The 24,525-nt window shown below is 49.4% G+C and overlaps 8 protein-coding genes across 8 annotated transcripts; 5 read left to right on the plus strand and 3 right to left on the minus strand.

Moving 5' to 3' along the window:
- The first annotated feature begins 1,103 nt into the window (after positions 1 to 1,103).
- On the plus strand, positions 1,104 to 2,476 carry GUITHDRAFT_162486 (hypothetical protein). The gene is made up of 9 exons (XM_005835331.1): positions 1,104 to 1,140; positions 1,189 to 1,310; positions 1,360 to 1,477; positions 1,526 to 1,649; positions 1,740 to 1,828; positions 1,874 to 1,957; positions 2,010 to 2,117; positions 2,168 to 2,269; positions 2,317 to 2,476. Exons 3-9 carry the CDS (start codon positions 1,445 to 1,447, stop codon positions 2,434 to 2,436), a joined length of 660 nt encoding a protein of 219 aa, XP_005835388.1. The 5' UTR covers positions 1,104 to 1,140; positions 1,189 to 1,310; positions 1,360 to 1,444; the 3' UTR covers positions 2,437 to 2,476.
- Positions 2,477 to 3,637: 1,161 nt separating this feature from the next.
- GUITHDRAFT_106014 (hypothetical protein) lies at positions 3,638 to 5,558 on the plus strand (the record flags this gene model as incomplete). Its single annotated transcript, XM_005835332.1, has 12 exons — positions 3,638 to 4,094; positions 4,150 to 4,194; positions 4,246 to 4,346; positions 4,398 to 4,457; positions 4,506 to 4,560; positions 4,619 to 4,656; positions 4,714 to 4,761; positions 4,815 to 4,881; positions 4,929 to 4,978; positions 5,032 to 5,083; positions 5,137 to 5,462; positions 5,517 to 5,558. 12 exons carry the CDS (start codon positions 3,638 to 3,640, stop codon positions 5,556 to 5,558), a joined length of 1,341 nt encoding a protein of 446 aa, XP_005835389.1.
- A 128-nt stretch (positions 5,559 to 5,686) lies between these two features.
- Positions 5,687 to 6,496, minus strand: GUITHDRAFT_106015 (hypothetical protein; the record flags this gene model as incomplete). Its single annotated transcript, XM_005835333.1, has 4 exons — positions 5,687 to 5,736; positions 5,785 to 5,890; positions 6,304 to 6,365; positions 6,430 to 6,496. The coding sequence occupies 4 exons, from the start codon at positions 6,494 to 6,496 to the stop codon at positions 5,687 to 5,689; spliced, it is 285 nt and encodes a 94-aa protein (XP_005835390.1).
- Positions 6,497 to 7,488: 992 nt separating this feature from the next.
- GUITHDRAFT_106016 (hypothetical protein) lies at positions 7,489 to 15,236 on the minus strand (the record flags this gene model as incomplete). Its single annotated transcript, XM_005835334.1, has 35 exons — positions 7,489 to 7,534; positions 7,590 to 7,641; positions 7,687 to 7,939; positions 7,983 to 8,141; positions 8,184 to 8,228; positions 8,273 to 8,314; positions 8,367 to 8,420; positions 8,464 to 8,568; positions 8,613 to 8,687; positions 8,737 to 8,884; positions 8,932 to 9,012; positions 9,186 to 9,557; positions 9,604 to 9,700; positions 9,870 to 9,909; positions 10,043 to 10,178; positions 10,498 to 10,656; positions 10,816 to 10,973; positions 11,035 to 11,123; positions 11,189 to 11,262; positions 11,445 to 11,558; positions 11,614 to 11,693; positions 11,745 to 11,831; positions 11,878 to 11,977; positions 12,051 to 12,157; positions 12,436 to 12,503; positions 12,551 to 12,573; positions 12,611 to 12,909; positions 12,958 to 13,028; positions 13,080 to 13,232; positions 13,311 to 13,380; positions 13,429 to 13,458; positions 13,504 to 13,566; positions 13,613 to 13,676; positions 14,037 to 14,088; positions 14,240 to 15,236. 35 exons carry the CDS (start codon positions 15,234 to 15,236, stop codon positions 7,489 to 7,491), a joined length of 4,563 nt encoding a protein of 1,520 aa, XP_005835391.1.
- Positions 15,237 to 16,018: 782 nt separating this feature from the next.
- GUITHDRAFT_151881 (hypothetical protein) lies at positions 16,019 to 16,564 on the plus strand (the record flags this gene model as incomplete). Its single annotated transcript, XM_005835335.1, has 4 exons — positions 16,019 to 16,081; positions 16,143 to 16,274; positions 16,325 to 16,400; positions 16,449 to 16,564. 4 exons carry the CDS (start codon positions 16,022 to 16,024, stop codon positions 16,451 to 16,453), a joined length of 273 nt encoding a protein of 90 aa, XP_005835392.1. The 3' UTR covers positions 16,454 to 16,564.
- Positions 16,565 to 16,752: 188 nt separating this feature from the next.
- On the minus strand, positions 16,753 to 17,934 carry GUITHDRAFT_93701 (hypothetical protein). Its single transcript, XM_005835336.1, has 2 exons — positions 17,486 to 17,934; positions 16,753 to 17,436 (listed from the first exon to the last, which is right to left on the minus strand). Exons 1-2 carry the CDS (start codon positions 17,915 to 17,917, stop codon positions 16,798 to 16,800), a joined length of 1,071 nt encoding a protein of 356 aa, XP_005835393.1. The 5' UTR covers positions 17,918 to 17,934; the 3' UTR covers positions 16,753 to 16,797.
- A 2,043-nt stretch (positions 17,935 to 19,977) lies between these two features.
- GUITHDRAFT_151883 (hypothetical protein) lies at positions 19,978 to 20,457 on the plus strand (the record flags this gene model as incomplete). The annotated part of the gene is made up of 1 exon (XM_005835337.1): positions 19,978 to 20,457. A coding segment is annotated over exon 1 (441 nt), but the record flags the coding sequence as incomplete, so codon positions are not given.
- A 1,600-nt stretch (positions 20,458 to 22,057) lies between these two features.
- On the plus strand, positions 22,058 to 24,411 carry GUITHDRAFT_68817 (hypothetical protein; the record flags this gene model as incomplete). Its single annotated transcript, XM_005835338.1, has 9 exons — positions 22,058 to 23,252; positions 23,305 to 23,411; positions 23,466 to 23,589; positions 23,638 to 23,737; positions 23,783 to 23,880; positions 23,924 to 24,030; positions 24,087 to 24,125; positions 24,172 to 24,270; positions 24,316 to 24,411. 9 exons carry the CDS (start codon positions 22,058 to 22,060, stop codon positions 24,409 to 24,411), a joined length of 1,965 nt encoding a protein of 654 aa, XP_005835395.1.
- Between the last annotated feature and the right edge of the window lie 114 nt (positions 24,412 to 24,525).

The following is a 24,525-nucleotide window of genomic DNA, read 5'->3' on the forward strand; positions in this document are numbered from 1 at the left end:
TGCACACTGCACGCCGCATTCAGGAAGACCATAAACATCCAAAACAGCAAGTAAACAAAAGAACTACATCATAGAGAACGAAAAGCAGCCAAGAATCCTGTCCCTTCACCTTGTGAATTGATTGGTATGCCGCGACGTCTCGACCCAGATTCCCGAGCGCTCCCTAGGAGCGACGGCGGAACCCTGCATTTTGCCACGAGTTTAGCTTGTATGGTCTGATATAACTCGATTGCCTAAACTGAACATATGATTTCAGATGAGGGAATGAAAAGTCGCCCGACGCAAGACGAATTCTTGTTGACAGCTTCACACATTCTAAAATCTCCCCACAACTACAATCCAGTTCACGCCCACAATACCAGGTACGAGCTTGATTTTCATTTGCAATCCGTATGATATTCAGAATGTAACAAGGTATAAGCGTTGGTATAGTTCAACATTCACAGAGCCCAAGAGACAAGGATTTGAGATTGGAAGCTGGTGCAATGTGACAATTCTAACCATAGTGTGCATGTTATGTTTTGGATTAGCTGTTATCTGCTTAGGTATACAGAATTCATCGAAAAAAACATGTTCTAATCATTACTTAGTTGGTTCGGAAGGATATAGCATGGTGATCAGTCCCATGATCTTCATTTCCAGCGATTATCACAGCTTGCAAGATTTGCACAGTGCAGTACAGAATCTACAGAAAGAACAGAAATTCATAAATCAGGAAATTGAAAGCTTTCTTCGATACAAGAACTACATCGAGAACACTAGCCAAAGGGTATTTCCTGTTTGCACTTGTAATACTTCATACAGTAAGATGTTGTCAGTTGTCGTCTTTGCTGACGCAAATTGACATTGCAAACCTGGAAACCGATTCTGCGATTAACCAAATGGTATGACCCATGTCTTGGAGGGATAAAGACTTATTTTTTTTTTCTGATACAACGTTTTCAGACTGTCTTTGATAAAAAAGTTGATAATTTCTCGACTTCCGTACTTACTGAAGTGGAAGATGTCATGAACGAATTACGATCACAAATCGGAATCAATGAAACTGAGAATACAGAAAACTTGGATTCTCTTCAGCGTGAAATATCAGAACTTAGCAAGATTTTAACGCTTTACCACGACAGAAAAGCTACTGTTGAGGTTGTGCATACCGTTCTTGAGGAAAATAAGAAATCTGATTTCTTGCAGAGCACCTTTGATGCGAGAAGCAACTTGATCAATGGCGTGTCTGAAAACATCGATCTCAACCACATTCAGCAGTCCCTGCGGGAAACAATAGAAACTTTTGCTAGGAATGCTTCAGGATTAAGGTACCTGAGCTTATTGCTGAACCCTATGACTTGACACATCGATGTGCAGATTCTTCGATGAAGTCAAAAATGATGTCATTTTGCAAAGCGTAAAAGAAATTTCTAAACGGGAACAAATACTAATCCAGAAAACAATGGACGCAATGTCGTACGATAAATTGATCCCGGTAAGGCAATCCAGCGACTTGCTTGTCATATCGCTAAACTCATTCTAGAAGGAGTCGGCCTTCGAAGCTCTACGACATTTGTACAGGAATCAAATTGCTGGCGTGGACTGGATGCTTTCGGTGAACGGAGCAGAGGTTTTAGATCATTCGCCATCATTCGACACATGCTCAGGTGATCGACACTGGTCGACACTTGTGGATGAAAAGCTCAATGATTTTTACTTTTCGAAACTTATTGCCCTCCACTGATTCCAAGTTTCAGATCATTCATGGTACGGTACATGGTTTGTATGCGCATCCATGAACGTCTTGCAACCTCCATTGCAATCGCAGCCGTCGACAGCACTTCAAGTAATGCATTTGTAAGACTTTTGAGAATGCCTAACAAATAGACAGTTATCACCGTCTTGGACAGATGGAAAATCATCAAGCGCTTTAGGTCATTGTTGGGCTTTGAAGGGATCAAATGGGTTTCTTGAGGTCATTGACACGTGCTTTTCCTCGCTTGCCTAAATGTGCCTCGAATGTCTAGGTAAAGCTTGCACGCCCGGTGGTTCCCAAGAAAATATTGGTGCACAGCATTCCCATCGAAATTTCCCCTGGACATGGGAAAAGTGCAATCAAGAACTTCGCTATTATGGTACGATCTGTTGAAGGTACTTGCAGAACTTCGTAATTTGAATTCGACAGGGGAGGATTGATGGGCAATACCACATGGTGCTAAATGCAACCCATAACCCCTCATCGCTGACATCCCTTGAATCAAATGAGGGATTCGAAGTCGAAGTCGAGGTAAATTCGCTCTGTCCAAGTTGATTGTTGATACTTGTGCTCATCAGAATCAAATCATGATACAACAAGTTCGAGTGGAGGTGTACTCGAATCATGGCAATGAGTATTTCACTTGCTTTTACCATATCGCATTGATTGGGGAAGATTCTTCTGCTGAAGTTGCCTAGTTATGTAAAGGTTGTGTGCAACATAAATTGCTTTCATATGTATGGCCGTCTCAATTCACTTCTACGCTCATGTTAGTTTACATTGAACTTCAATTTATACACATGAAACATAAATTCAAACTAAAGAAATATGAAGCATTGGAATATTAGAAGTACACAAGCATAGTCATTCACATATGAACGTCTGAGCTGATTCAATAATCTTCTTCCTTGGTTTGCATTCTTGTCTTGTCTCGTCTTGCGATAATGTAGAGTGAGAGTTCCTGTCCACCAAAAAAAACCCTACCCCTCCGTCGTGGCCAACCTTTTAGACGAACTCCCGATGGTATATCCCTTCTCACTTTATCATATCAGACGACTTAATAGAATCACGACCTTTGCCTTATCACTCTATCTCACCGATGTTCCCTACCCCCACCATGGCATTGGTACCACCCCCCAAATATCAAAGATCACCCCCTCTTCATAGAATAGATACCCCATTGAAGTATACAGGGGTCATCACCACTACCCCCTCTCATCACCCTCGCGCCTCTGCAGCAGCTTCCGTCATGCTCCGCGCCGCCGTTCGCCGCGCAGGTTGGCTTCAAGCATGCGTGTGCACGAGAACTTGTTTCCTTCCATTATGTCTCCCTCTTCGTTTCTCTCTCCTACCGTTCTATTGCTTTCCGAGGAAAGACCTTGTAGGTTCCTGCTCCTTGCTGCCATGGCCGCTGCTCCCCCCCTCCTTCCCCGGGATCATGATTGGTTTTCTCTCTTATAACCTGAGAAATTTGAAAGAGATATCTATCTGCGTATTGTGCATGGCGAGTGATTATGATTTGGTTTCGATTTCTTGGCTTCTCTTGATCTTGGGAATCCTCACTTGTTCAATTACTCTTCTTGTTTATGCCATCAGGACTGAACCCTTTTTGTCGTTTGCAATAATTTTGCTTGGCTACAATGAGCCAGGATGCTTGGTTGTTTTGCTATCACCATGTAGTATTTTCTTGTCCAAATCGCTTGATATGCGTGTGATTTTTGACGGGGGAGAAACATCATTGAGTTCGGGTTTTGCAATTTCCAAGAGGTCCTAACGGTGTTGTATGATTTAGATGGTTTGAGGCGTCTTTCATCCATGAATCATGTGAATCCAAACATCAAGACGTCAAACGATCAGTTATGGTACCGATTCCACAACGTATGGCCTGTGCAGGTTCCCATGAACATGCCCATGCCTGGGACGCCTTCAGCCGAGGTGGGAGCGGCAGTCTCTGAACCGACCACCAAGGTCTCAACGCTACCGAACGGAGTGAGGGTCATTACGGAGTCTAAGGCTAGCATGGGTTGCTCTATGGCTATCTTCTGCGCAACCGGCAGCCGATCTGAGACTCTTGAGACTCACGGAGCGTCTCACTTCATGCAGCATCTGGCTTACAAGGCCACGGTGGACAAGTCGCACTTTGGTCTGACTCGTGCCATTGAAAAGCTGGGTGGTCATGTGGCATGTGGATCCAGCCGTGATTGTATCACTTATGCTGGAGAATGTCTTACCTCAAATGCCGGTCAGTTGTTTGGTCTCATGGCGGAGACATTTTTGTACCCACGTCTTGAGAAGCTGGATATTGACAATGCGCGTACCTTGGTCCTTGCTGATATTCAGAATTCGATGAAGAATGGTAACTCATTGCACAGTTTTCTATTGGACTTTGGTGTCTTATTTGTACTCAACAGGTGCATTTGCCGTCCAAGATGTTCTTCACACCGTTGCCTACCAAGGTAATCTCCGATCCGAGTCTTTCAACAGTGGATGACTTTCCGTTTGATCAGGCCAGACTCTTGGTGCACCGATGCTCTGCAATCCTCATGCTGCCGAGATGATGAAAGGCAGCGTCATCGAGGCTTTCAAGCAGACGACCATCAGTCCGCAGGTTTCTATCCCATTCCTTTGTCCGTCCCTGATCTTCGTTGGTCATCTATAGAGGATCATCGTGTCTGCAGTCGGAGTTGATCATGATCGCATGGTCGAGTATGCTGATAAGGTGGAATCCTGAATTGTTGCTTAGTCGTTTTTGAATGCTGGTGGATAGGCTTTTGGTGAAATGCAACCAAGAAGTGTGTCGGAGCTCGTAGCTGCTCAATATGGTTGGGATTTGTTTTGAGTGTCCTTCATTTCTTCGCCTCTTTGACCATTCAAGGACAGGTGGGGGCGACTGTCGTGTGCCATCAGAGCCTGGACAGGTGCAGTGATTCATTTCATCTTTTTTGAGACTCTCTTTCTCAACTTGGGTTCATTAGGTTCACCTTGCTTTGGGATTTGAAGGAATGCCCTGCACTGCCAAGGAGGTATGCGATATGCTCCAAGTTCATGCAAGCTACTGGATTTATGTTTTGTTTAGTCTGTTGCGGCTGCCGTTCTGCAGTCCCTGTTGGGCGGTGGAGACCAGTTCTCTGCAGGCGGACCAGGTAAGCTGTGATTGCAATTTGCCTCCCTTAAGTTTTTTCCTTCCTAGGCAAGGGTTTGACTTCAAGAATATTTAGAAACGTCCTGTCACACCCAGAGGTATAAAATGTTCGGAGTGGGATTTTGTCAGTTAGCTCAAGAGACTACTACAGATTCTGACTGCAACGTCTTTCAACGTTTCATATAAGGATTCGGGACTCTTTGGTATTAAATGTGTCTAGGGCTTTCTTGCTTCCTAACCTTTTTTCTTATCATAGGAATTCAAGCAACCGTGAATGCTCATGATGCGCAAATGGCGATCACGTCAGTGGCCGAAGAGCTTACCTCTCTGCGAGGAGGCTTCAGCGAGGAAGAAGTGACCAGGGCTAAGAATATGACGATATCGGCCCTCTTCTTGAACCTTGAAACCATGGGAATTGCTACTGAGGACCTCGGAAGACAAATCATGTACTACGGTAGCCGCAAGGATGGAAAAGCTCTTGCTGCCGAGGTCTCTGCCATCACGTCGCAGGATCTGCAGAAGGTTGCGAAACAGATTCTTTCTTCACCGCTTTCGTTTGCTGCATACGGAGATGTTGCTTACGTAAGGCCCTTATGTCCCTGGTTCTATCTTCTTTGAACTTACTGGTGTCGACAGGTTCCAAGCTACAGCGAAATCGTTGCCTTGACAAGAGCATAATTCTAGAACTTTCGGCATTCCCCGAATAAACTTTGCTAGTACTGATCCTTTCAATATCTACTTTTTCTGCGACGTTGATATCTTTTCTCGAATTTTCTTTTCTATGTGTCAATATTGAACTGTTTCCTCTACTCCAGGTTACGCTCTATAAGCCATCGTTCCATCGCGAAAAATGTGCCTGCGGTTTTGTCAGTTACGCTTGGAACGAAAGGCATATTGAATTCACCTTCAGCTATCCTCGAGCTCAATTCGGACGCGAACATGGTAGTTTCATCGTGATTGGCGTGGACAAGAGTCACGTCGATGGCGGAAGTCTCTGGAGTTCCCTGTATCTGAGTCGCACTCAATGAACGACGACAGTCTCTTCTTCCCTTGCCTGTTTCGCCCTGGGTTTGGCAGAGCAAAGGGCCTCAACAACAGAAGCTTCTATCCACGTGCAAGCGTCGACTTCTGAGGGTTCCATGGTAAGGATCTGAAGCAAGTGTCAGTGAATTGGAATATTTCATTCTGTGATGGCAACAGGTTTCTCAGTCGTTAACGTCGCCACCATGTAAACAACGAGATAATGCCGTCGAAGTCCTGATCCAGGGCGAGGTGGCCATGTTCCTAAGTCGCCTTTGATTGAAGGTGATCAACAGGCAGAGTTTTAGTCACCCTCCGCATAATTCCACTTGTGATCACCACAAAAAGTAGCTTCGAACAACCCAAGAATACGTAACGAATTCTTCTCTATCGAAAGGCCCACCTCTTCTTTCACTTCACGAGCTGCTGTATCGAATAGATCCTCTCCCAAATCAACATGACCTCCTGGTAACACCCATGCTCCAGGATACGTTCGCATCTGTTATGAGGGTCACGCACAAGGACTTACCGCAGTCAGACTTCACTGATTGCGATCGTCTGGTTATAAGAATCCTTTTCGCAGCATCCTCGACCATCACAGATACTGCAACTCTGACTCCCTCTGATTCTTTGCAGAGACATTCAAGAATTCCATCATCCACTAGAGATGCTGGACAAGGTTTGGCATGCTGCAAGACAGTGCAGAAGCTAATGACGGGAGGTCAGAATGTCGATGCAGGAGAATTATTCCAGCACCTCCCTTCCATCTGTTTCGGGCATGTTTCTGCAATGGGTAATATCTTCAATTTTGAACTTGTTTGATCGTACATGACCTTCTCATTGAACCAAATTCACTCCATGGGTACACGAGAAGGAATTCATACCTCGACTGTACTGCAGAATTCATAATCTTCCACATTGAATCCCAAATGCTCAAATCTATTGGGCCACGTACCATGATGCTTTCGTCCCGCATCCAGACCGATGAGCATCCGCTTGATGCATCGTCCTGCCGACAGAACATCCTGTTGAGTAAAGTTGGTATCGTGAGGATCATCTCCGGAAACTTCTCACTCGTCTGTGGACTCCTCCACATCCCTTCTACTTCACGTCTACTTCCTACCACGCATATGCCATCCAGCTCTTGTCTGCCTTCTTCCCTCATCTCCTCACCTCGCCTTCTCCTATGCACGCCACTGGTCCAGCCTTCATCGGAGCAGCCATCTTCACATGCTCCGATGTGGCTCGGAAATTTCAGTCACTCCGCCCGGCCGGCGCCAGGCCCCGGGGTGACCAACGTGACCTCACGGCGGCGGCCGCCCGGCCCCGGCGGGGACTCCGACGGGCCCTCGGGCCTGGCGGCCGGCCCGGCCACGGTCAGTCCCGGCGACGTACTAGCGGCACAGCCGCTCACGGTAGTACTGCACTGCTTTCAAGTTCCCCAGATTCGTGAGTGGAGCCGCAGTTGACTCAAGGGTGGGGCAGCGGCAGCCTCAGTGGTGTGTTTGAAGTTTGAAAATTTATCGGAGTTAATTCAGCATGAACGGTCCCACCGTGGCTCCGGCCCGGTAGTACTAGCTGGACGCTCTCAACCTTCGACCTTGCTGCACTCCCCCTGCTCGTTCTCGCGATACCTGTGACACAAGGATCGTCAGCTCGGCTCGCTGCTCGGAGTCTCCTGTCGCTCACCCGGCAGCACAAATACAACCCGACGTCCCCTCGTCAAAGACGGAGTGCGGGCCTGTCACATGTCACTCGCGGCCAAACAGCATTCCCTCCTCCTCACCCATCAGCTTCCAGCAGAACTGCTGCCCCGGAGTTGCGGACTCGTTCAGCTGAGCTTCTGCCTGGCTCGACTCGCCAGTAGGAGAGAGCTGCTCATTTACAGCAGTAGTTGGGCTGGTGGTGGTGGTGGTGGTGGTGGTGGTGGTGCTGCTGCTGCTGCTGCTGGCGGTGGTGGTGGTGGTAGAGGAGGAGGTGGAAGTGGTGTTGGCGGTTGAGTTGGCAGTCTGGCCGACCTTGTTCTTGAGCTTGGCGAGCTTGCGAGAGATCAGCGGAGAGGATCAAGGCAGCAGTCCTCACCTGCTCCTCAAACGCCTCCTGGCTCAGCGGCGGCGGCTTCTCTGGTTGGGAAGATTCGGGGGGAGGAGGAGCAACCTCGTCCTGAGATGAGGCGCTGGCGTCTTCGGGCCCCGTCAGGTTCCTCCGCAGCTTCTCGACGGCAGTCTCCGCTTCCTTTGCCTGCGGGGGTCAGCGAGCTGCCGAGATAATCTGAGAGCGCACCTTGCTCATGATCTGGATGGCCGACATGGCGTCCTCCTCGAAGAACTGTGAAGACATCAAAGGAGGGAGGGAAGGTAGGGGGAGGATACCTTCTTCCACCTCTTCTCCGCCTCTCTTTTCTTCCTTCTTTCCTGCACCATCTCCTTCAGAGCGAGCAGCGTGATACTCTACCTCCTCCTCCACCTCCATCTTCGCAAGGCGACTCTCGTTCGTCGACGAACTAGTGTCGTTGCGCGCCTGGGATGAAGTCAGCAGAGTTTCATGTCTGAAAGTCTCGTACAGGATCATGAGAAGTGTTGGAAGACGCGCTTGCATTGAGATCTCCAGGGGAGGCAACTGCTTCCTCCATTCTCCTCCTCTCTCTCTCCATCTCAGCTTTTACCACCTGTGACATGTCATCTCATCGAGAAGCAGCATGCCGATTCTCACCGTCACGTATCCTTCAGCCCTGTCAAACATCTTGGCCGTGCTTGACATCTCAGACGCTTTGATCTTGTCCGCCTCCTACATTCCCTCCCATCACAAACAGTTCACTTCGTGCAGCAACAATCACATCTCTCGCAGCTTTCATGTCAGCAGAGACTCGTCGCCTCGCCGCCTCTCTGTCCTCGTCACTGATCTCTTGCTTCTTCTCCTTCTTCTCCTTCTTCTGTCGTCTTGGCACGCATCTCGTCTTATCCCTCGACAGCTTGTACCCCTCGCTGCCATCTCATCACTCGCCTTCACGGCCCTCCCAGCTGCCCATCACCTGCAGTCGCACATCTCTCCGTCGAAGAAAGCTCCCTCGCCAAACTGCTGCTGACACTGAGTGTCCAGGCTCGGCAAGCATCTGCCGTCTTGATCAACCAAGAGCAATGGAAGGAGGGGAGGGGAGGAGAGGAGGAGAGGAGGAGGGGAGGAGGGCCGGACGGAGGGAGGGGGGGGAGGGAAGGAGGTAGGGAAGGGAGGGGGGAAACAGAGCATCATTCAACTGCATGTAGACTCGAAGGATTTTGGTCTTACCCTTCCTTTGTCGCCACGTATCCTTCCTTGCAGACACAACTTTCCTCGCCGTCCCACATTGCTGCTTCTCCGAACTGCGACTTACACGCCTTTTCGAACCTTTCCTTGTCAGAGGCTCCATCCTCTTCCCCCGCTCTCTCAGACAGCCCCGACGCTTCACCTCCCATCGCATGCTCCGTGTCCGCCATCGTCCCGCCCACCATGGATCTGCCGGAGAAGAAGTTCCAGAACTCGGAGAAGTCAATGTAGTTGTCATGGTCGAGGTCGTGCTTCAGTAGTGCTCTCCTTCCCTCCTCTCCTTCCCCCGCAGCAACTCCAAACCGTTGGAAGTCGATGCTGATGGAGCGCTTCAAGACCTCCTGGTCGTCCAAGCTGGTTCGGGAGTGAGTTGCAGGCAAGTAAGGCAGGAGATGCTCACAGTGCGTTCTTGTCCGAGTCGAGAAGATCGAAGTACTTCTTCACCTCCATGAGGTCATGAAATCCTCCTGAGAGAGGAGAGACCAAATTGCTTTCTCCTGCAAGAAATATCAGCTACTAAGGCAGAAACTGCACGGAGAGAAGAGGAAAAGCGAACATGGGAGGAAAGGATAGAAGCACAACGGGAGCAAGAGAGTCGAGAGACGTGGAAGGGAGTAGAAAGGAGGAAGGATAAAAGGTGATGATTGAAAGGAAATTCTGCTTCACCAGATTTGCTGCTTTTGTCGACGCAGTACCCGGAGGAGTCCTGAGGAGTTCGGCGGAATCAGACACTGCACACCTGGTCCTCCACGCTCCTCCATCCTCCACGCTCCTCCATCTCCTTCTTGACCTCATCCCTCTTCCCGCTCCCTCTCAACCTCCGATCTCGTTCCCCTCACCTCTTTGTATCCCTCAGCGCACGTACAGTTGTTGATGCGATCGAAGAGGGAAGACGGGCCTCGCCTCGTTCTGCATCCTTCGTCCGATCCCTCAGTGCAGGTGCCGTTGATGTCCTGAGTGAAACCTCGCCTGCACCTGCGACGCTCCCAGTGAGGGCAGCGCGACGCTATCGGACAGGCAGAGCAGCGAGACGATATGTAGCAAGGGGAAGAAAGAGAGGGAGGAAGGGGAGGGGAGACGTTGAGGAACGCAGCAGGTGGGAGTGCACAAGAAGAAAGGACTGGAGGTTCAACTGACGAAGAGGAGGGAAAGGGCCAGAAAAACTACAAGGAGAGCGAAGTTGATTAAACTTGAAAAAGCATGACGGGATCGAGGGCAGAGGATACATGAATGGAGGCAACGAGGAGCATCAAACAGTTGGGGGAGGATGAGGAGGATGAAGGAGCACATCCACCTGCATGTTCGCACGCCATCGAACACAGCCTGTTCGCCTAAGATCCTCCTGCAAGTCTCGTCCGACCCAGGCACGCATCTTCCTTCCTCCTCCACCAGGCCTAGTCCGCACACGCAGTTCCTCTCCCCGTCGAACATGCCGCCCTCTCCCAGCCGCCTCCTGCTGCCACATCAGAGAGAGGCTTTCTCCGCCCCTTCCATGCTTGCTCTCATTCAACCCACAGATTTCACTTCCTCCTCTTCCCATTGCCATTCCCATCTCTATCTCTCCTCCTCTACCCTCCATCTTCACTCTCCTTCCCCCCTCTGTCGTACGCACATGCAAATCTCATCGTCTCCTTTGATACATTCCATATTTCCCGCCGATCCCTGGGCAAGAAATCCTCTCCTGCATCTGCATGCATCTTGCCCATCGAACTCTACTTCTCCTGACATGATTGTCTGACAGACAAGATCGTTGGATCGAACGCATTTGCCCTGGGAACAAGTTCAACCAGAATCATTGATTGAACATCAAACACAACGAGAGCATCACAACCACCATAATCGCAACTACCATCATCAAGAACAACTTCGTCAAAATCATGCTGATCATCAGCAACTTCTTCCAGATACTTGGGTGATCACCTTGAGATACATCCTTCCAACTCCACAGGAGCAAGCGACCCCCCCGTCAAAGCTGACATCGTCACCGTAATTCTCTCTACAAACATTGTCTGAAGCTTCGAGACAGGTTCCTCCGATGTCGGTGAAGCCTCGCTTACATCTGACAACATGTCAATTCTGCCCTCCTTGACAGGCTTTTGTTTCACTTGCAACTTTGCGACTGATGGTCGAAACGAGAGTTTGGTCCCATCAGGCTTCCGCACAGAGAGTCAGTTCCAGGAGAGCATCTTGTTCAATTCAAAATCTCTCAGCACAAGTCGGAGAAGATACATGAATCAATACTTCTCGGCAGCGTCAAGAATGTAGCCTCGCGCACATTTGCAGTTGTTGTTGCCGTCAAACTTGGTATTTTTGCCATGAAGTAGCTGACAAACAGCATCGTTTGTCGCAGAACACCTGGACAATGTCATCTTCAACTTCTCCACCAAGGCGACATCTTCGGATGTCTTACTTGTCGTTGATCAGCGAGAATCCACTCTTGCACTCACAAGTTCCAGTGAAACGGTTGTACTCGGCCTGATCTCCGTACTCCTGATGTGTTGAGAAGGTGACTAGACGTGATTCAAGATTTCTCCATCTTACTGAGACGCAGATAGAATTATTGCCGACCACGCACATCGTTCCTTCCTCCCCCCTCACTGCAAGGCTTCCTCGCTTGCAGATACAAGCCTGTGACCTTGTGGTGACGATCGACCTCTCGCCTGCTAACTCTCACCTGGTTTCCATCGTACTCTGCAAGCCCGTGCATGCTTTCACACAGCTCATTCTTCCCGGGCTCACAAACGCCTTCTGCGTTCATCATGTATCCATGGTTGCTGCTCTATCAATCAGCTCCTTGCCCTGCCATCTCACCCCCCTCCCCCCCCCTCCCCTCCTCCTCCTCCTCACCACACGCAATTCTGTCCGTCAAATCTTGAGTGCACACCGAGACCCAGTGAAGCGCATGCTGAGCTTGAGCCCATGACGCACGAGTTGTCGATGAGGACGAAACCCCTCTGGGAACGAGAGGGTGAAATGTCACAATGCATTCAAGAAGAATGCGGCAAGTGAAATTCAAGATGAGGACGAGACAAAGTTTTGACATTAGACCAGCCATGACCACAGGAGACAAGGTTCAACAATCGTCGTTGGTCGTCGTCATCGTCATCGTCATGTTCATCATCGTCGTCATCGTCATCATGTTCATCGTCATCATCATTGGAAGAACAATCACTCAGGGAGAATCAATTCCTACAAACATTGAACGTCCTTATCATCCTCTATCTTCTCTCACCATGCAGCGACAGTGATTGTTTCCGTCGAACTCCACATTTTCACCGAACGCCTTGGAGCACAACTTGTCTGATCCTCCCACGCACTTCTTTCCCCCTGTGACATCTGACGTGTACCCTGCTTGACACTTGCATCCTCCCTGCTCATCTTGTCAGACCTGCAGACAACAAAAATACCATCTTTCCTTTCCATCCGCTTCATAGCGCTTGCCGAAAACTTTCAGACATTCCCCGTTGCTATCTATCATCCCATCGAGAATTTTCCTCGCTTGAAGCTCGTGCTCCTTTGAGGAAACGTGCTCCAACACCCCCTCTCCTTTCCCCTCGTTCTCCTGCTTCCCTCTCCTCTCCTCCATGACATCTGCAAGGTTTCGGACACACATGCTTCCATTCAGAAAGTGACCGTCCTCGCAGTCGCACATCCCCTGGAAGTCATGCGGCGATCTCTGCCGCCACCTTCCCATTTCCCCATAGCGCTGAGGTACAGTCAGAACCCTCCAGCAGGTCACTCGACCCCAGCTCACCATCCTGCAGACGGCGTGCTGAAGCATGAAGATGGACCTGAACCGCTCGCTGTACTTCTCACTCTGCTTCCCTGCTTGCGATGTGTCACCCCGACGATCAGGCAGCTCGAGAGCGAACAGACCAGGAGAGATGAGCGACGAAACAGGCTGGCAGACTTGTCTCTCATCCATGGTGTAGTTCTGCGATAAGGTCAACCATGACTTTCTCCATTCGGTGTGCTGTTCCTGCATGCAACGACACCCTCCCCTTTCGTTCGGAACTGCCGCAGGTCCAGCTGCAGCAACCAACACCGTGAGAATTTGGGCCCCGGAGCCGGGCTGTTGAGAATGGAGCCTTGTCAAGGCATTCTTACAGAGGTTCTTGCAGACTTCATTCAGTGCTTTGCGCACGTACACCTTCTCCACGATCATCTCCGCGCATTGCTGTGTGCAACCGAGTCAAGATCAGTTTCCTCAGCACATGCAAGTCACCTTGGCAGTGTAACAGCCCAGCGACTCGAGCTGTCGGGAGGTCTCAGCCTCTTAATCATGCACCATCTCCCTCACCTGCTGCTCCGTTGCCTTCTGATCCAACGGCATGCCATAGCGTTCGAGCATCCTCTCCAACAACTGAGTTCGCAGAGTTATCCCCGAGGAGATACCCGACATCCTCCACCTTCTCATACGAATGAGCGCCGGCAAAATCTCTCCAGAGAGCAGCAACATGCGCTGATAGATGTCTGCAGGAAGAATGAGTCTACTGGAGTGACAGGGGTGTAGACGGACAAGACGTCTTGTTTTCCGAAGGTCACTCTATCATACACCAACACATCTTGCGGAGAAGTATCGTGCTGAAGAATCTCTTCCAAGGTGGGAATCTTTCCAAACCAAGGCGGAGGCACGTATGATCTCTGAGCAACACTTTTCCTGCTGATTGGATGCAATCAAAAGACCAGCCATAGTCTGGAAACACAATCAGGAACCTGTCCGTCCTGTTCCCCCCATGTATGCCAATGCGAGATGTTCTCCTTGCAGACTCAAGACAAACATCTGCACTCCTTCCTGACAAAGCATTCTCTTCGCTCGCAATGCAGCGAAACCCAGTCTCTACTTGGCACTCTGAAGAGCATCCATCGCCATCGTTCGTGTTACCTACCATCGCAATCAGAACTCTAGCATACTTGTCTCATGAATCTACCGTCATCACACTCTTCGTTTTGTGCTCTCCTACCATCGCCGCATGCTTTATCCATCACCTTCGAGCATGTCTGCACGGATCTCCTCTTCGGATTTGTGCTCTCACATACGTAACCAGGTTCGACCTGACAGCTGGCGGAACAACCATCCCCGTTCTTGAGATTTCCATCTTCGCAGCCTTCGACGTCTGCGTGTCGAGCATCCCCACAGATTGCCAGACAATCTTCTCTCGACGCGCTTCCGATGCTGATCGTTCCGTTCCCACCAGGACAAGAAAGGCAAGTCTCCGAGCCGGAGGAGGGCTGGTAGGTGCCTCTTGAGCAGAGGGAGCAAGGTTCTACCCCCTCGCGCCCGTAGGATCCTGGCTTGCAGTTTGCAACACAGTCTGCAGGAGATGTCGATCCTCTGCCGACGGTGCTCAGACCAGACGGACATTTGTCGCACTTGGTCGAACCTTTCTGTGACTGATATTTGCCTCTTTCGCAGGGCCAACAAGGCTCTTTGCCGCTAATTTCATTTTCATCCGGAATGAGACTGGAAGTGCCAGCTGGACATTCTGATCTTTTGGCCCCACATACCGAGGACTTTGAACCATAACAAACATTCTCAATAAGCGGCAAACCAGCCTTGACAGTCTTGACAAACAATCTTTCCCATTCCTCTGTAAAATCTTCGCACATGGATTGCAGTTTGGATCCTGAATCCACATCGATACCTTCCAGATCATGATCAGCTGGCCGGATGCCATTGTGCCGAATCAGAAGGAGCCGCACATAGTCGCCAATGACACTGCTGCGATAGTTCCGAAACGAATGGCATGCGGCTTGCAAGGCGTCAGTTATCCTCATCTCTGAGTCCACATACCGTATTGCTCTTCCGCCCTGTGATTTACCTTTGTCAGCAGCAGGTCTCCTTGCCAATTCAATCACTTCTGTCGAGTTCACTGACTTTTCTAGTTCCCGTTCCAATTCTTGAACAAGCGTGACACAAATAGCACATTTGAATGTTTGGGGTCCGCGCTTGTTAGGCTTCGAACTAGAAGCTGTAAGAATGATGGAACTGATAATTGCAAGAATAAGGTATGAAGATGAAAATCTAGCCATTTCAACTTCACTGAACGAATGTATCACGGGATCATTCCAGCCGAACTCTCCTCATTCACTAGCCCCGAGGATGCACATGGTTCAAGGATGAGACACGGAGTTAGGGAGTTCTGATTCTAGCAGTAAGTTTTCATATCTAGAAGTGATGTACTTCCATGTTCGCTCCTCCTCCTTCTCTCCTCTTCACTCGCCGCAGCGAACCGCTCGTGCTCTGCAGCATGGCAGTGGCCTCAACATTATAAGAAACTATAATTATTTCAACCATTATATATATTTATGTATAATAGCCCCCGGGGCCCGGCGAGTTTTGCTCATTGGGTTTATTAGAGTTGGAGTTGAGTTTGAGTCAGCGTGAGTTGACCCTTCATGGCTGCCGGGCGCTTGATGATGAGGCTGGAGCAGTGGAGGAGAGGGAGAAGAAAAAGTGAGGGTGGAGGATAGGGGCAAGGATTTAGAAGATCAATTCTCAACTGAATTACGAGAGAGGATTGAGGAGCAGATCGCATGCGCCATGGGATCCACATTTCGATGTGAGCATACGGAGGGTGGAAGCCGAGGATAGAGTGAGAGTTGGTTGCCAGCTGAGAAGAGAATGCCCTAGCGAAAATACAACCTTGGTCCTTTTGACAATGCACATGAAAAAAAGTGCAGCAAGACTATGTTATCAATCACCAAAACAAGCAACGATAGATGTACAGTCAACACAATCGTTTTCATGGTTGTTGATTGTCGAGAGTACATCATGTAGGGCTCTTATTGTCTTTCTGATTTTTTTTGTTGGTAGAATGTTGAGCTTCTTGCCGATTTATTCTCTTGGGTTGAGCACCTTTGCCGGGTACAACACGGTAAGTGCAGTACCATCGTACAGAAATATTTCTCATGTTTCCCCTCATTTTTTTGGAACAGAAGGAGAACTCTCCCATGACCCCTGGCATGGGATTGAACCGGGACAAAAACGGATATTACTATCCTGAATTTCAGCGTGTCAAACAGGGTGATTGGCGCTTTCAGAATTATGACATGGACACCAGCTATTTGGTTGTCCACAAGTCTCAATGTAGACCGGTCTGCTGACATACTCGACTCAGATCCCTGAGGTGAATGCCTATGAGTCTGATGGCGCATTCTCGGGCCCTGGTGCTAACCTGGACATTGCTATGATTGGTGACATACATCCTTAGTTGTCTGTCTTCGAATGACCTTTGGACGCAGCATAATCTACTTGAAGGCCGTGTACAAGGATCTGAAGAATTTTAATTTTTAGTATGTTGAAGTATCTTCCTGGGCAGGTTTCATCTGTGAGTAGATCAAAATGAAATTGTCACTTGATTCGGTGCAAGTTTCGCAATTCAGACTGTTATCGGATTGAGAACGATTGAATGCAGCATTTCATACTTCAAACTATCAGGTCTGGAAGCACAAGTCAGTTCTCATAGCGTTCCTGCAATTTCAAATCAAACAAATGCGCTCGTGAAAATGTGTACAAAGAGCGTTGGATTGCAATTCAGAACTTTCTACAAGAAACACATCGCCCTTCATTGAAAATACAGATTTAAACAGCTTAGGCACTCTTGAAGGTACCGCAATCAATAACGTAGCGAACGAGGGAATCGTTCTTGCCCTCAAGTTTCATCAAAGCGTCCTTGATCTCAGAGGCACCGATGACCTTAACATCAGGGAAGATGTTCTTGGAGCAGCAGAAATCAATCATTTCCTGGGTGCGCTTCATGCCACCGATCAAGGATCCAGTGACACTCTGACGTCCAAAGAGAAGGGCAGATCCAGCAACAGAGAGAGGCTTGGCAGTGAGGCCAATCATGACGTGAGTTCCCTTTGTGGCAAGGAGGCTGATGTAAGGCATGACCTCGTGATCAGCGCTAACGGTGTCCAAGATGATGTCCAAAGACTTAGCCGCCTTGGCCATGGCATCCGCATCAGTGCTCAACAAGAAGTTGGTAGCACCCATAGACTTAGCTCCAGCCTCCTTGTTAGGGGAGGTGCTGATAGCGGTCACCTCGGCTCCCATAGCCTTGGCGATCTTGATGCCCATCATGCCAAGTCCTCCTAGGCCAACAATTCCGACCCTGGTGCCGGCTTTCACGCCGTGCTCGACGATAGGATCGTACATGGTGATACCAGCGCAGAGCAGGGGAGCAGCCTTATCAAGCTGGACATCCTTGGGCACCTTCACAGCAAAGTGCTGGAAACACAGTGTGAGATAGGAAGGAAACAAACAAAAATGCACATACCTCGTTGACAACCATCTTGTCACTGTAACCTCCAGCAGTTGGCTTGCCTGCAGGTCCGCAACGGCCGTACTTAGAAACGCCACCGTACGTGAAGGTTGATCCAGTGTTGCAATACTGCTCCTCATGCTGCTTGCAGAACTTGCAATCCATGCAGGAATCCACCATGCATCCGACACCGATGTTGTCCCCCACTTGGAACTTGGTAACCTTAGATCCTACGGCAGTCACAGTGCCGATCAGCTCGTGTCCAGGCACCATCGGGTACTGAGAGAAGCCCAGGTCGTTCTTGATGAAGTGAACGTCGGTATGGCAAATACCGCAGTACTTGATGTCGAAGCTAACGTCCATGTCACCAGGAGCATAGCGATCAAACTTATGGGGCGCGAGGGAGCCGAGATCGGCAGACATAGCGGCATAACCGTTGACGGACATGGCAACAGAGGAGGGATGGGCGAGGCGTAGGCAGCCGGGTGTATATAAAGACCTAGGGGGGAGCACCCCTCCACCCCTGAGGGGTAAATGCTGGACCGGTTGTCTGTGATTATAGTCACCGTACCGGTCAAAGAAGGAAACAGGGATAGAGACAGTGAGGGTAGTCGAATTGCAGGATACTCTCTTGGTTGCGTGTACTCCAAGGTCACCAGTGCCCATGAGATCAGATCTCCACGAAGGTCTAGAACGAGCGCCACCACGGTAGGGTGGGTGGTTTTGTGTAGGACCCTAGGGGTGATCCCGACACACTCAAAGGCTTTGTTGGAATGTGGAGGGGTGGTAGTCGTTGAAAGAGCAAAAAATATATGGGTGGTTTAGGGTCATGGGAAGGTGGAGCAAGGGGTTGGTTCATGGGGGATCAGATCTTCTATGTCCCTTTCCTTGTGAAAATAATGAGAGGTGAGGGCGGGAAGTATGGAGGGTCTTAAAACGGGTTGAACTCCCCCGTGGTGGGTGCTCGAATCTGTTTGTGTGAGTGGGTGGGGTAGTTTATCAAGCTTTCAGGACCCTGAATAAAAATACACTAATAGCGTGACGTGTGCCTGAAGTTCACTCACAAGATAGGGGGTGGGGTCAAAGTTCCACGGACATTCACAGACCATCCGACTTCTGTGCCAGCCTGGCCAGGTGTCACAGGGAGAGGGTGGGGTGGTAGCCCTGCGCAACCAAGGATGCTTCCACCAGGGCACTGGCATTCTAGTCACGTGATCAAACAGCCGCGTGACACACACCCGGCGAGGGACGTGACACTGTTTGGCAAAGTTCTGCCCTTCCGGGCCCGCCGGGGGATACCGGACCTCGCTCGGAGCAAACTGCAAGCAGCACTGCAGCACAGCGGAAGATCCGAGGCCGGGCACCGTAATGCATATGCTCACGAGTCAGCATGTCCCGTCAGACCCGGGCCTTTCTTCCCATCATCCGGCGCCAGCACTGATGGCCTCTTACAGGATGATGCGTTGCGCTTTCTGTGGTGGCGTTGGCGGATCGCTCGGCGAACAAGGAAACGGCAGCGCTGGATGATGGTCTCACGGCCTCGCAAGACGTCTCACAGTGAGGTGATCCGACTTGCCAAGTTGTAAACGCATCCGGTCCAGGATCTTTCCGAAGTTCGCCGTGTCAGCTCCGAAGCCTCCCTGTCCTTCCGAGCGGTGCTATCATCGCAGGTGCGTTGAACGGTTCCCGGAGTCCGGTACTGACTCTGTGATGATGCGTCACCCGAGTCTCATTCCTTCGGTCCTGCGCGCAGTTAAGTGAAGGTATCACGGTTAATCGCTGTCTTTTCTCTTCTCGCCGTTTGGCCTGTCGCACGACACTGACAGTGTCAGGGTGCAAGCCTGCGGCCCCCTCTGGAATTGGTGCATTCCATGGCATTTACTAATGCCCAATTATAAATTAATATCCTTTTAACAAACACTTGTACCTGTTAATTTGATCATAAGCATACAGTTTTTAGTCAATTTTGTACCAGAATGATTTGTACCACTCAGTACTCTTTTATATTTGTTTTAAGCATTTGAGTTCCGGCTTACACGCCTCTTGGCTGCTCTCTACCCTGTGTACCGGTATGTTTGTCTGATATGGAGGGGGTAGGGCTATTCGTATATTTCGATACACGCTCATGAAATCTTATTAGTGTCAGCCATTGACGAGTGTAGTAAATCTAGCCAATAAGTATTTTTGTTTTCAAATCAAGGAGTCGTATGCCAGCTAGCAACGGCAATCTTTTTTTTCTACACCGGTTGTTTTATATAGATACCTACCCCATGTCTATAGGGTGCCACCGAAACACAGGTCCCCTTGCCCCCGATCAAAGAGCAAATAAAAATTCATTAAAAATCCTGAGATCTCCATTGCAAGTATCCCTCCCCTCCTCCTTCCTGCTCTTCTCCCTCCCTCCCTCCCCCCTGCTCCCCTCCCTTCCTCCCTGCTCCCTCCCTCCCCCCTGCTCCCCTCCCTCCCCGTTGCTTCCGTTTCCCTTGCGCTCCAGTTATAGACACCAAACAAATGAATCTTCACCGTCGTGTATCAGCAACAAATGGAATTCAGAGAAGGCGAAGGCAGGAAGATTGCGATACATTCTTGGAGCAGGAAGAGACTTGTGATGAGTCAAAGACACCTGAAGATTTGAAGCTTCGAATGATCCTGCATACGTCAGTTGATGATCGAGACTTGCGCAGGATGTACTGGAAAAAGCCAGGCAGTAATTTGAATATTATGCTTGAGCCTGGCACAGGGGTTCAATATCAGTGTGAAGATCACAGGGGCGTTGAAGTGAATCGACTGGGGATGATCAAATCGCTGCACTCAGATGCACAGGTTGTCGAAGTGTACATCATGTACAATGGAGTCCTCTTGGAACATGTAGACGAAACCATTATAACTAATCGAGTGCCCTGTGTGGCCCTGAAAAGAATTTTGAACAAAGTTGGAAACCGTGATTGTTATCAATCAATTTACAAGGATACGGATGAAATAAATGTCTCCATGCTTCTCTTCCCCACAACTGATAAAAACATTACATTCGCAGGAATGATATTCAATGGAGACTCTACCTTATGTCTTAGCTCGCTGGTTCCGATACTGAGAAGTCCTGAGGGAAGTTCATTCACATCCGGCATTCATGGCGTTGAATAGTTCATCGATCTTACACTTGCGATCTATTTGCAATCAAGTTGCCTACACGACTGACATGCCTTATGCTTATGTGCTTGGTTGACACAGAGAGGAGGAAGTATGGGTCTTGTAGAATGCCAATCAAAACAACAATCAATTGCCTAATCAGAGAGATCCTTTACGAGAAACAATCTTGACACCAAACAACTCTACAGTCAGAGATGTGCTCGAAGCTCAATCATACGAAAGAGGGTTGTGGATGCTTGATCACCAAAAACGAGCAATTCTCCATCTTGCAATGAGCATCAAATGGATTCGAAAACAGCCCTAGGCTCTGGAATCCATGGCGATGCTGATTCCTACAGCTTCCTTTGAAAAACAAGCTCGAGCTGTTTGAAACGTCGTCTTGCAGTATGCCGCAAAAAGTACAAACATTCACACATGATCCAACCTTGGATGGCCTGGAGCTTGAATACGATGAAAGAGCCATTGGCTGAGAGCCATCTGGGATTCAAACAAACGCCGCCTGCGCCGGCGGGTGCGGATGCAGCAATGGGGGAAGGGGGAGGGCAGGCAATTTGGTTGTATATGCACCCCCCAGGCGTGTAAAAGCGTGTAAGGTCAAAAATAGTTTTAATGTTTGAAACCTTGTTGTTTGGAGGAAGCAAGAATACTTGTAAACCTAAAACTGCTCGACACGGTCCCCGATTCAAACATACTTTCAACCATTATCGAAGTTTCTGGTACAAATTTTCAGTGCGCCGACCATTCAAAAATCCTGGGCTGAAGTACCCCGCTCGAAAATGATCAAAAGCGAGCATTAGAAAATGCCATGGAATGACTCAGTGACCCGGTCAACCACGGTTGCGTTGATCCATCCGACTCACCGTGGCACCCGGTCGCACTGTGTCCGATCGGGCCCCTGGGCCCGGCCGGCGGCCGCGGCCGGGCCGGGCCTCGACTGCCGCACTGAGTGCTGTCTCCCGCCGCCGGGCTCACCGAGTCGGACGCGAGGGCCCGGCCGGCCCGGGGCGGCCCGCCGCCGGGCGGCCCGGCCGAGAGACCGTATCGGAGCCCGGCCCGCCCGGCAACTTTTGGTGACCGGGGTGTAGTAGCTCGGCCCTGATTGCTGCCCTGCAGGCACGTGGATCTCTCGTACGTCTCCTCTTGCTTTCATGCTTTCATGCATCCGTCCCTGCCGCCGTTCCGCTCCGCCGCTTCCTCCTCATCCGCCCATCCATCCGCACGCTCATGCACTTCTACTCCCGCCCGTCTCCTTCTTGTCTGTTTTGTCTGCTCGATCCCGCTCGCGCGATGTTATGAACTTCGCTGCTGCGCATCAGGTTTCTGATGCTGAACGTTTTTTTCAGGTGGATGCGACACGATTCCAGGGAGGTTCACCGATAGTTCATCATGCAAAGATCGATGAACTTATGGAAATGTCCGTTCCTTCCGTCGCTGAAGAGAATGACAGGTGGATGCTCGCAGACCAGAGTAAGAGTCGATGCATCCCTGTCCATTCACAGGCAATCGCGATCCAGCTTTTTTCAGACTGATCTTCGCGCTCCGAGGACTCAGCTCTTCAGGAGCTTCTCCTCTGAAGCGAAAGTTAATGATAACCTTCGAAACATTGCAGTCATTGCGCACGTTGATCATGGAAAAACTACTCTCGTTGACAAGCTGATTCAGCAATGTGGTGGTAAGACAGAGAATGAGAGGTGCATGGATTCACTCGATCTGGAGAAGGAGCGCGGCATCACCATCATGGCCAAATGCACGAGCATGATGTGGAAGGATAAGAAGCTGAACTTAGTCGACACTCCCGGCCACGCAGACTTTGGAGGAGAAGTGGAGCGAGTGATGTCGATGATTGATGGAGTGCTCCTCCTGGTTGATGCTGCTGAGGGCCCAATGGCACAAACCAAATTCGTGCTCGGAAAATCTCTTGCACGTGGATTGCGGCCAATCGTCGTAATCAATAAAGTCGACAAGGATAGCAGCAGGGTCAGGGAAGTAGAAAATGAAGTTTTTGATTTGTTCAGCTCGTTGGACGCAAGTGAGGACCAGCTGGACTTTCCGATCGTCTATGCTTCTGGAAGAAGTGGCTGGGCAGATCTTGTACAAGATGGTCCAAGGCAAGATATGTCTGCTCTCCTAGATTTGATAGTCAGTCACGTTCCTCCACCGAAAGGGGATGTGACAGCTGCATTTTCCATGAGCGTGACCATGTTAAGCTCTGATACCTTTCTTGGAAGACTTCTGATTGGCCGGATACATTCAGGAGTCGCGAAAGTGAATGATCCTATCCATGCTTTGAACATGGCGGGTCAGAAGATCGAGCAAGGAAGAATCACAAAAATCTTGTACAGGGAGGGAGAACAAGGAATTTTGCCCCTTGAAAGTGCGAGTGCTGGAGACATCATTCAGCTAGCAGGCTTGTCAAAGGCGTCAATCAGCGACACAATCTGCTCTGTAGAAGTAGAGAAGCCTCTGGAAACAATTGCCATCGATCCTCCAACTGTTTGCATGACCTTCAGTCCGAATGATTCTCCATTGGCCGGAAAAGATGGCAACAAATTGACTTCTCAACTTATCCTTGAGAGATTGCAAAAAGAAGCGGAAAACAATGTCAGTATTCAGGTTGGAACTCTGGTCCCCGGATGTGCACGAATGGTGTAACTGTTCTTGTTATTCGTAGGTCAAACGAAAGGAAGGTGCGGGGGAAAGTTTTGAAGTTTACGGAAGAGGAGAACTGCAGTTGGGAATTTTGTTGGAAAACATGAGACGGGAGGGTTTTGAGTTGTCTGTTTCTCCTCCTCAGGTTATTTGTGTTACAAATGCCTCTTCTATTTCATACACTCATTCTTATGCAAAGGTTGTCTTCAAAGAAGAGAATGGCGTGAAATTGGAGCCAATTGAAGAAGTTGTCATTGAAGTTGATGATGAATTTGTTGGAAGTGTCGTCAACAAATTGACAGCCCGCAAAGGCGTGGTTTGTGGTATGCGATATTATATGCTCGTAAGTGGCATAACGTTATCCTCCCCAGAGATGAAAGAGAGCAATGAGAAGGGCCGGACTCGAATTCGAATGAATGTTCCTACCCGTGGCTTGCTGGGATACAGATCGATCTTTTTCACCGACACTAGGTCGGTTGTCCCTTGCCCCTTGATGGCTCTGAGCACTTTTCACAGAGGTACTGGGATTTTGACAAGAATTTATCTGGAGCATCAAAAATACCTCGGCAATATCGACAACATGAGGAAGGGCGTGCTCGTTTCCATGGCTACAGGTGATTTGATATTAGGAATCTTCTCTGTTCTGAACTAGACCAGGCAAGACAACAGAGTATTCGCTCAAGGATTTAGAAGCTCGCGGAACATTGATTGTTGGTCCGCGTGTCGAAGTATATTGTGGAATGATATTTGGAGAACACTCGAAGGTCATTAGCTGCCTCGTTGTCCTCCATGTTCTGACAGCAGCTCCGATGCCCCACAGGAAACTGATTTGGATGCAAATCCCACCAAGACCAAACACGTCTGTCGCATATTGAGATATTTGCTTCGCCAATGACATGGTGCAGGTGTCAAATGTGCGAACAACTGATGGCAAAGATGATCTCGTTCAGCTCAAAGCGCCTCGTAAATTCAACCTTGAGGAGTGTCTTTCGTATATCATGGAGGTGAGATTTTTTCACCTGAAGGCCTAAGTACTCATCCCAACTCAGGACGAGGTGCTCGAAGTGACACCGAATGCCCTCCGGATGCGCAAGAAAGAGCTTGACCCAGGCAAACGGCAGAGGGCGTCAAAGAACAAGAAATGAGGGGATGCACGCTCATTAGTAGTCACACTTGTTGTTCTTGCGAATACATTTTGGCTGGGATCTTTTTTCAAGATTTACTTTTGGGAAAGTTTTCTATAAATGCAAGTTAAAGAA

The sequence above is a fragment of the Guillardia theta genome (assembly GCF_000315625.1).
Source record: "Guillardia theta CCMP2712 unplaced genomic scaffold GUITHscaffold_22, whole genome shotgun sequence".
Lineage (NCBI taxonomy): Eukaryota > Cryptophyceae > Pyrenomonadales > Geminigeraceae > Guillardia > Guillardia theta.

Bases quoted from the DNA above. Each gene is read 5' to 3' on its own strand.
- GUITHDRAFT_162486 (XM_005835331.1), top strand. From the start codon at position 1,445: ATGGACGCAATGTCGTACGATAAATTGATCCCG. The intron at 1,650-1,739 runs GTGATCGACACT...TCCAAGTTTCAG, and splicing joins ATCATTCGACACATGCTCAG to ATCATTCATGGTACGGTACA. The intron at 2,270-2,316 runs GTAAATTCGCTC...TGTGCTCATCAG, and splicing joins GATTCGAAGTCGAAGTCGAG to AATCAAATCATGATACAACA.
- GUITHDRAFT_93701 (XM_005835336.1), bottom strand. From the start codon at position 17,917: ATGTCCGTCAACGGTTATGCCGCTATGTCTGCCGATCTCGGCTCCCTC. The intron at 17,437-17,485 runs GTATGTGCATTT...CTGTGTTTCCAG, and splicing joins ACAAGATGGTTGTCAACGAG to CACTTTGCTGTGAAGGTGCC.